This window comes from Gallus gallus, chromosome 27, assembly GCF_016699485.2.
Source record: "Gallus gallus isolate bGalGal1 chromosome 27, bGalGal1.mat.broiler.GRCg7b, whole genome shotgun sequence".
Lineage (NCBI taxonomy): Eukaryota > Metazoa > Chordata > Aves > Galliformes > Phasianidae > Gallus > Gallus gallus.
Window position 1 is genome coordinate 2,481,080 of NC_052558.1, and position 9,048 is coordinate 2,490,127.

Genomic DNA, 9,048 nt, shown 5'->3' on the forward strand with positions numbered 1-9,048 from the left:
AGAACTGTGTGTCCCCCACATGCCCCGCTGCCATCAGAGGGGACACAGCCTGGTCCCCCAGGCCCACCCATGTGCAGGACCAGGCGCTACCTTTGACCTTCTCCAGCTGAGCTCTGATGTCTCTCTGACATTTCTCTCTGGCTTCCACCAGGAGGTAAATCTGCTCTTCCTTAGTGAGAACATCGTCAGGATCCACCTGCCCACAGAGATAGGGGTGAGGACCCCATCACAGTGGGGCCACTGCTGTCTGAGGGCGGCTCAGATCTGCTCCATGCACACTGTGCTCCACCGCCAGGGCAGCTGGGCTGGAAACGAAGGCTGCAGCCCCGGAGCACTGCGCCCTCCCTGGGAGTCACAGCATCACAGAGTCCTGTTTGGGAACACCGAGCACTACAGGAAGAGCAGAGCAATATGGGATGAAATTTGGGGCCGGGATGGGCAAAGCAGCAGCACTGGCAATGAAAGGAGCCAAGACATGGGGTTTGCAGAGCGGTGTGGGGCCGCATTGTCCCATCAGTGTCCCCCCCCCACTGCTGAAAAGCCATTAGTGGGAGCACAGAGCCATGAGATCCCCAACCAGACAGCAATACATAATCAAAGCCAACAGAGCAGAGAGACCGAAGGAGCCGACGCACACTTACCAGAGCCCGGGCAGAGCCCAGCAGGCAGCAGCAGAGCAGAGCAGCCACGATGCCTCCCCTGCCCACAGACCCCATGGGACGGAGCCAGCGAGGGATGGGAGCCGTGTCCCCACCAGCCCAGTGCTGCAGGCTATGGGGTGAGCCGAGGTGTGGGGTGAGGCGCAGCATCCTCGGGGAGCGCCCTCCCAAACCCGGTCCCCATTGAGGCGAGGTGTCAGCGGGGCAGTGCTATGGGGATGGACGCTTGCAAAGGGCTGCCATGCTGGGGATTCACCCCACAGCTTCGCCTCCTGCAATCCAGTGCTGGTGTCCTGCTGGCTTTAAGCTGCTCCTGGAGAGTGTGCAAACAGTTCCCGGTGGGATGGGGATGGCAGAGGTCTGTTGGCTCAGCCCTAGGTGCTAAAATCCTCTTCGCTCAAGGCAGATTCCTCCTTTCAGATCGTCTCTCACTGCCCAGCAGCTCATTTTTCAGCTGTCACACATTTCCCCACCACCCCAAACCCCACACTGGTCCTGAGGAGCCGAGGGAATGGGATTGCAGCTGGAGGTGGGGAGGCTGAGGGTGCGACACGTGAGCATCTGTGTGCACTGCTCTCAGGCAGTGCTTTAACCCTTTTCCTTCTCTTGGGATCAGGGATCAGCCCCACTCCCCCGAGGGCTTCCTGTAGCGTCTCACTGCACGGCTGCACACCGTGTGGGCACACAACCAGCAGTGGGTCCAACACCACCCCCATCACTGCAGTCCTTTATCACCCTATGGGGAAGCCCTGGGGCTGCCCCGTGTTGGGATCATGCCCACACTCAGCTCAGTCCCACCATCCCATTGTCCACCAAAATGCAGCCCCTGGCAAAAGGGGGTACGAAGCCAGGCTGGATGTGGCTCTGGGCAGCCTGGTCTGCTGGTTGGTGACCCTGCACATAGCAGGGGGGGTTGGAACTGGATGAGCATTGTGGTCCTTTTCAACCCAGGCCATTCTGTGATTCTATGATTCTATGATGCTCACCCTTAGCAGGGCGACCTCGGTGGGCTGAGGCCAAAATTCACAACCTCCGTGCAAAGCCCTGGGAACTGCAGGACCCCAAATCACAGCCAGGTGTCTCCGTAAATGGCAAAGTCCTGCACAGAGCAGAGCTGGGGGCCTCCCTGCTGCTGTGTTTTCCAGGCACAGCTCTGGTCCTGACCAGGGGCTGCATGGAGGTCGGGCTTTGCTGTGTTCCTGTGGCAAGCAAAGGTCTGTCTGATAGCTGAGAGAGCAAAGCAGATCCCGGGAGCTGCTGCTGCTCACTCTGATTGAACCAGAGAGGAAAACTGCAGTGGGGGTGCAGCTCCCTCCCCAAGAAGGGATGAGGGCAGAGCTGGCAGCCGCCCCTCACCTCAGCCCTATTTAGACCCCTATTTAGACCCCTATCCTGAGTGTGCTCTGGGGGTAGTGGTACGGTTCTTCGGCTCATGAAGGTTATGGGGCTGTTGTGTGGGCTTTTAGGACAGGAAAAGGGATAAGTGGGTGATGGCAGGAGTGGTGTTTTGGGGGCTGGTCCAGGTGTTGGTTTGTGGCCAAGGAGCTCCTGCTGAGCAGGGCTGCAGGTGGGGAAATCACTGCAGCTCTGCGCTGTGCATGGGCTGATGGTGATGGAGGGGAGGCATGGGGCGACTGGATTCCCACTGCACGTGAAAGCTGACCCAGACCTGGAGTTTGCAGTGAGCAAAACACGTTGTTTTCTGCTAAATCGCTTGCTGTATTACACAGAGATCAGGGAAGCAATCACAGTAAGTGACGCCCACCAGCCCCATCTCGCAGCCCCCACATCCGTGCTGGCAATCAGCAGATGATGGCACGCAGCAAATTTCCCTCCTTCTGAAGGACCCCCCTGACCCGCCGGTACAGCCGGCACTGAGCAGCATTCTGCCATAAGAGGCTGCGGGGGGTCTGGATGGGAAAGCTCCGAGTTTAATTTCTGGGGTAGTTTTCTTCCTACTGGGAAGCAGAGGTCAGCATTTGCAGCCCATCTCCCTGCCCGTGCGCACCGTTCCCTCCAGCCCTCATTTTGGGCAGGGATCAGAGAGCAAAGCGGAGGAGCTGCCCAGGTCCTGCTCAGCCCAGTGAGGGCGCACAGATCTGCACGTGCATTTTGTACACTCGTGCACCCAACCCACACCTACGGGTGTCACGTCTCAGACCGAGCGCGTGTCCTGCACGACCCGTTCCACCCAGCAGCCAATGCCTGCACGCGTTGGATGGAGCAATGAGGCCATGCACCATCCCAGAAGATGCTCCCAACCCCTGCAAATGGTTTCCTCCCCCTTATGTCACTATTTCCTCTGCCCGTGTTCTGATGCTGTACTTAAAGCGATGGGTCAGGATGCCGTGGTTTGATCCTTGAGCCGTGTTTCTGGGCTGCTGAGCCCCGCTGGGACCTCGTGGCCCTTTTGCAGAGCTTCCCAGCTGTCAGAACAATCCCCTGCTGCACGAGAGACTTTATTTATCTCCCTATCGTGGAAAATAAAGCAAAGCCGCTTTTGGAAACCTCCCCCCTCCAGGTAGCAGCCACAGCAGCACAGCTGGCACCCGATGGGGACAAGTAGAGGAAATGAACCCCACTAAAGTACCCGAGGTTTGAACGCTTGCACCACCAGCTCCCCCAGAGCCGCTCCCACGTGGCTGTCTCCTTGCAGGCACCGAGTTTAGGGTTCAGTGCACAGCCCCACGCAGTGCAGGTGCCGGGGGTGTCCACCACCTGGGGAAGCTCTCGTGATCCCAAAGCTCACGGCTGAACCCGGAGCATCCAGGGCAGCCCGAGCGGCTTCCCCCAGCGCGGGAGCTGATGACAATGGGCAATTGTCGAGTTGGGGCCCCTCTCGTTTGAGTTTTCTTCCTTTTATAGTAAGTAGCAGCTGCTCCAGCAGCCGGCCTGCCCCTGCGGGGTGAGGACAGGGCTGGGTTTATAACGGAGGCAGCAGCCCCCGCCTCGCATCGCTCCGCCGGGCAGGAGGTCTCATCCCCGCGCCATGCCGCTCAAGAAACCCGACCCCAAGAAGGATGCGGCCAAAGCGGCCGCAGCCCCGGAGGTGCCCAAGGAGTTCACCTTCGACCCCAAAAGCGTGAAGGTGAGCACGGGACGGCGGCACGGCTCTGTCAATGGGCGACGCGCGGCGGCACGCGGGCAGGGTGGGTGAGTGCCGGGGCTGGGAGGGGAGCATCGCCCCGCCGGTGATGCTGCGCGGTGCTGAGCCGAGGATGCTGCGCTGATTCCAACGCCCCGCAGCCCCGGGAGCCCACAGCAGCGTTAGAAAACATTTCTGCTGCCCGCCGCCTCCATCGTAAGGCGTTTCCCCCTGCATCGCCTCCTCTGTCTGACAGCGTCTTTTGTGCACGTCCTCACATTTTTGCTTTTTTCTGCTGCGATTCCCCAGGATACGGTTCCATTTTGAAGCCTCGGCTGCAGGTTGTTAATAGCAGGCTCAGCACAGAGGCTGTTTAATCCCTGGAAATGGGATTCCAACGCAGACCCAAAACAGGCTGAGCATCCTCGCTGCGCTCTGTGCCCGCTGCCCGCTGGGCTCTCCATGGGGATCGCGGCTTTGTGGGGAGGGTGGGAACATCCCTGGGCACGGCACGGCCACAGCCACCGCCCAGAGCAGGCTGCAGAGCCCAGAGGGGATGCTGGAGGGCCGGGCAGAGCCCTTCGCTCTCCCAACACCGTCCCCATGCTCTGTTCTCTTCCCCTGACAGATCGAGTTCGCTGCGGAGCAGATCGAAGGTAAGCGCGGGCATCGCCTTCCCCCACAGATGGCATTCGATGCAGGGATTTTTCTGCAGCAGGAGGTGGGAAAGAGCACCGGTGGGAGGGGGAGGCAGGAGAGGAGGTGGAAGTCACCCGGAGCAGTGTGGGGGTTTGGCTGGGATTGAGGCAGCGGGGTGCAGCGGTGCGGCTCTTTGGTGTGTGCTGAGGGTGCCCCCTCAGTAAGGCAGGGCATCAGGGAGTGCCCGGGGACATGCAGGCAGTGACAGCCCTCCCTGGGTGTCACCTGTAGTGATAGAAGCATTGTGAGGTCAATGAGAGCACAGGGACACAGAGATCCGTGCCACTGATAGTGTGGGGACAGATTCGGGGGATGGTGACGTCCAGCAGAAGATACAAAGATGCCAAGTAGAAAACCCAAAGCCCCAGACAGGAATTCCCAGCAAACCCAACAAAATATCCACCAACCCATTGGGTCTCCATCACCACACGGAGACAATGACAGCCCCACCCCACCCAACAGCTGCTCTGCTATCAGTGAGCTATTGCTGAGCATCACCGAGGAGATGGACCAGAACCTGGAACTCATTAATGCCATGACCATTAAGCTCTCAGCTCTGAGCGTCTATGTGGACCGGCTGGAAGGGCTGATCACACACTTGGCCCACTTGGCTGCTCGGAGGCAGCAGGATGAAACCCAGGAGTGTGCAGAGCATCTGCTGCAGGAACAGCAATGCCTGCCTGCTCATGTGGGGCTGCTGGGGAGATGGGCACCGGCCACCAGGTCTGGGGCCCCTGGCTTCAACCAAGAACATAAGGAACTGGGGGGTCTTGAAGAACCGGGTTCATCACATTTTGCACCTCAACAGCAGCAAGGAAGCAGAGATGAGGCTCTGAGCAGTGCAGGCATGTGGTGGTTGTGTAGTCAGTCAACATATAGCCGACATACAGTTAACATACAGCCAATGTGTAGTCGAAGTGCGTATTCAAGTTGGAATCCAGCAGTCAGTTAGGAAGCTGAAAAGCATCACGTAAGGCAGGAAAGCAATACTAATTTAGGCTTCCTTCCTCCAGGTAAAAGGCAACTCTCTAAAGGTGATAATTTGAGCTTGGAAATGAATCTCCTGCATCCTTCCAAGCAGGGATGTGGAGATGGTGATCCTACACACCAGCAGTGACACACAGTGCCCACCTGGATGGGTCTGGTGGAGCAGATGGGACACTGCAGGAGTCATTGGGGTGTGGAGGGAGGATTGAGTGGTCTGCAGGAGGCCTGAGCCAAGGAGAGGAAGAGAGAAAGGGATGTTCTGCAATGGGTAAGCAGCCTGCAACCGGTGCTGGTGCTCAAGGCAGTGCAGGAAGCCCAGCAGGATTCACCCATCCAGCTCCTTAGGAGTGGCAAAACCAGCTCGAAGAGCCAAGCGACTTGTTAAAGGAGTCCGTGAACTTCACGGCTCACTGCCAGGGCTGGGTGCAGCAGCAGTGGGTGCAGAGGGCACCCACCACACTCGTGTCCCTCCCTCTCTTCCCACCCTGCTCCTAGCGGGGTGGGAATGGGGCGGCCATGGGCAGGGGCAGCTGAGCTCTTCCTCCCCACAGAGTTCAAGGAAGCCTTCAGCCTGTTTGACCGGACGCCCACGGGAGCCATGCAGATCACCTACGCGCAGTGCGGGGACGTCCTGCGGGCACTGGGTCACAACCCCACCAACGCTGAGGTCCTGAAGGTGCTGGGCAAGCCCAAACCAGAAGGTGACAGCATGCTGGGGCTGCTGGGCTGGGCCAAGTAAACCCTGAGAGCCGCTGAAGGATCGTGTTCCCTGAGCCCGGTGAGATGAAGGAACTGGGAAAGGAGTGACACAGAGAGGCCTCATTCCTGTGTAATTCCTTCCCATCCACACCTGTACCACGACTGACCCGAGGGATGGGCTGTGCCCAGCGGGGATGCTGGCAGGGATACCAGCAGACAGGATCCTGAGTGGTGCAAACCAGCATCACCCAGTTCCAGCGCAGGGGCAGTTTGGTGACAGAGGACTTCCCTGCTGGTTTTAATTTTTGGCAGTCCCTAGGTTGTAAATGTTCATTGTATGGATCTTCCCATTTTCTTAATGTACCAACAGTCCCATCACCTTGTCAGCCTTCTCTCCCCGTGCTCAGATGGAAACGAGACCCAGAAAGGCTAAGGAGGCCCGCGGAGGCTGACCTCAGCCTGATGAGGTTTCTCTCTGACCCCATCTCCTCCTCCGCCTTCAGACATGAACACGAAGATGTTGGACTTTGAGACCTTCCTCCCCATCCTGCAGCACTTCACCCGCAACAGGGAGCAGGGCACCTTCGAGGACTTCGTGGAAGGGCTGCGCGTCTTCGACAAGGAGGGCAACGGCCTGGTGATGGGAGCAGAGCTGCGCCACGTGCTGGTCACGCTGGGTATGGCTGCGTGGGAAGGAGCACAGCACAGATCCCCCCGTCCCCCCCCCCCTCCATGAGCTCTTTTTGGGCAAATGGCCCGGGTTAGTGGCCTGGGTCAGTTGGCTGGGTTAGTTGGCTGGTCCCACACACCAGATGATGCGTTGATGGCTCCCAAATATGTGGTTTTTCCCATGTTAAGCCATGGCTTCATGTATGACCCAAAGCAGCTGGAGAATCCACATCACTCTGAGCTGTCAGCCAATGGTTGCACTTTGGTCCTTCCCTCTACAATCTCCCACCCGCACTCCCCAGCCCATTGCAGTGCACAGCTCCTTTTTCACTCCCCTTTCAACTCCCTTCTCCTCTTTCTGGTGGCTTTGGCTGTCTGGAAGAAGGGCAGGAGGGTCGCAGCAGGGTGAGAGCCTTCCCCTCACCTCTCCATCCTCCTCCTTCAGGGGAGAAGATGACAGAAAGCGAGGTGGAGCAGCTCATGGCAGGACAAGAAGACGCCAACGGCTGCATCAACTACGAAGGTACATCCCAGATACAGTGCTCTGGTCCTGGAGTGCAAAATGTCCTCTGTGAGGACTCAAGTGATCACCAAGAGGAAGGTGGGGACCATCTTCTATAGAGAGCTGCGATGCCTCCCTGGGTGGGAATACGGTGGTTGTGGCAGTGATGTCCCGAAGACAGCACATTTCCAAGGGTTTGGGGACTGTTTTATGCCCACTCCTGGCGCTGTTTTGCTTTAAGCTATCAAAAATAAACAAAGCCAGCATCTTTCACAGCAGAAGCTAATCGGGAACATTTGGAGGCACAGATTGCTTGTGGCTCCAAGGAGGTGAAAATCTGGCGCGAAGTCTGGGAACCCCTAAAATTGGAGAGCACTGAGGAAAAGAGGGTTTCTGCCCCCTGTGGCCTCAGAAAACCAGGGACAGTGCAGCTGGTTTATCTCCAGGAGGGGTCGGGGGTCTCTTGCTGTGGGTTTGCACATGAAAGGTGGGAACGGAAGGAGACATCCAGGTCCTGGCAGAGCACCTCTGCTGCAGCGAGTCCCCTTTGTCCCTGTGTGCCCCCAGCACGGCCCGCAGCGTGTCTGAGAGCTCATTTCTCATTTCCTCCCCAGCTTTTGTCAAGCACATCATGTCTGGCTGAGCCGAGGAACTTCAGGTGGGTCACTCGGGGTCTCCCCTGCTTGCTGCAAGGCTGTAAACCCTGCATCCAGCTGCCAGGGGCAGAGGCACCAAACCCACACCCACAGGCAGCCCTGCAGCAGCAGCAGTCCTCCAAAGCTGTGTTTGTGGCAGTGCACTGCACGTGTAAATCACAGGGGTGGAAAAAATTATTAAAAAAAACCTGCTAAATACACACATTTAACACTTTAAAATCTTTTTCCTCTTTAATTTTTTTTCTCTCTGCAAATCTCTTTAAATATCAGAAGGTTAAAACCACAGCAGACAGAAGTCTGAGCTCTGAAGGGCCAGCACTCATTTTATTTTGGTTTTCATCTGTTTCTCCCCGGCTCCCATTCATCAGTGCAGCCACAGAGGTGGTTGGGTGGCAGATGCTGCCAGGGAGGTTTAATTCTACACAAAACTACTTGCATGAAAGTGTTTGTTTGTTTATTTGTTTGCTTTTTAATGGCACGGAGTTATAGTTACGGACATTCTGGGTTCACCTGGTGCTCCTCTCGCAATGGTTCATTGTGTTAATCCCTCTCATGCTTTCCTCCCAGGTTCTTGGAGGTGACGGAATCCATTTGAGCCCCACAGACCATAAGATTCCTACATCCATGTCCCCCCTTCCCCAGATGTCCCCTGAAGGCAGAGGTGTTCCACAAACACACAGTCAGCCTCCACGAATGTGCCCCAGTGGGTATACAACGGGACAAGTCTGCACCTTGGTTCCAAGCCTTAAATTATTCTTTTCAGGTTTTTCCTGTGTCATTTGCATCATTAAACCTCATTCCATCCTCCCTTACGTGGTCTCTCTGCTTTGGCTTTGGGCTGGTCATAAAGCAGTGGGTGGGGAGCTCAGGCCCCAGCAACCAGGGGAGGCAGGATGGTCTCACAGCACGGGAAGAAAGGGGAAACAGTGGGTTTGGTGGCCTCCAGATGGGAGGGAGGAGCTCAGGCATGGCATGAGGGTCTTTGCTCATCTCCCTGCCTTGGCTGAGGGTTTTGCAGCTGGGGAAAGGAAGGCTTGGAGAAAAGTGAGCATGAGGGATAAAGCAGCACCCACACTTCTTCTGGTTTTGGGA

General features: G+C 57.2%; 2 protein-coding genes across 4 annotated transcripts in view; one reads left to right on the forward strand and one right to left on the reverse strand.

Annotated features, from left to right (window-relative positions):
* LOC428277 (parathyroid hormone/parathyroid hormone-related peptide receptor-like) overlaps positions 1-4,201 on the reverse strand; it is a 10,485-nt gene extending 6,284 nt beyond the window's left edge. The window contains 2 exon segments of the mRNA XM_040653254.2: positions 91-196; positions 642-4,201. Coding sequence (XP_040509188.1) covers positions 91-196; positions 642-809 — 274 coding nt within the window. The 5' untranslated portion in view covers positions 810-4,201.
* MYL4 (myosin, light chain 4, alkali; atrial, embryonic) lies at positions 3,560-8,768 on the forward strand. 3 transcript variants are annotated; one of them, NM_205479.3, is given in 7 exon segments: positions 3,560-3,747; positions 4,373-4,400; positions 5,982-6,131; positions 6,633-6,806; positions 7,244-7,321; positions 7,915-7,958; positions 8,524-8,767. In NM_205479.3, coding segments are annotated over 6 exon segments (558 nt in total). In that variant the 5' UTR covers positions 3,560-3,648; the 3' UTR covers positions 7,944-7,958; positions 8,524-8,767.
* The last annotated feature ends 280 nt before the right edge of the window (positions 8,769-9,048 follow it).

Bases quoted from the DNA above. Each gene is read 5' to 3' on its own strand.
- MYL4 (XM_015299308.3), top strand. From the start codon at position 4,784: ATGCCAAGTAGAAAACCCAAAGCCCCAGACAGGAATTCCCAGCAAACC. The intron at 5,289-5,981 runs GCATGTGGTGGT...TCCTCCCCACAG, and splicing joins TGAGGCTCTGAGCAGTGCAG to AGTTCAAGGAAGCCTTCAGC. The intron at 6,132-6,632 runs GTGACAGCATGC...CTCCGCCTTCAG, and splicing joins GGGCAAGCCCAAACCAGAAG to ACATGAACACGAAGATGTTG.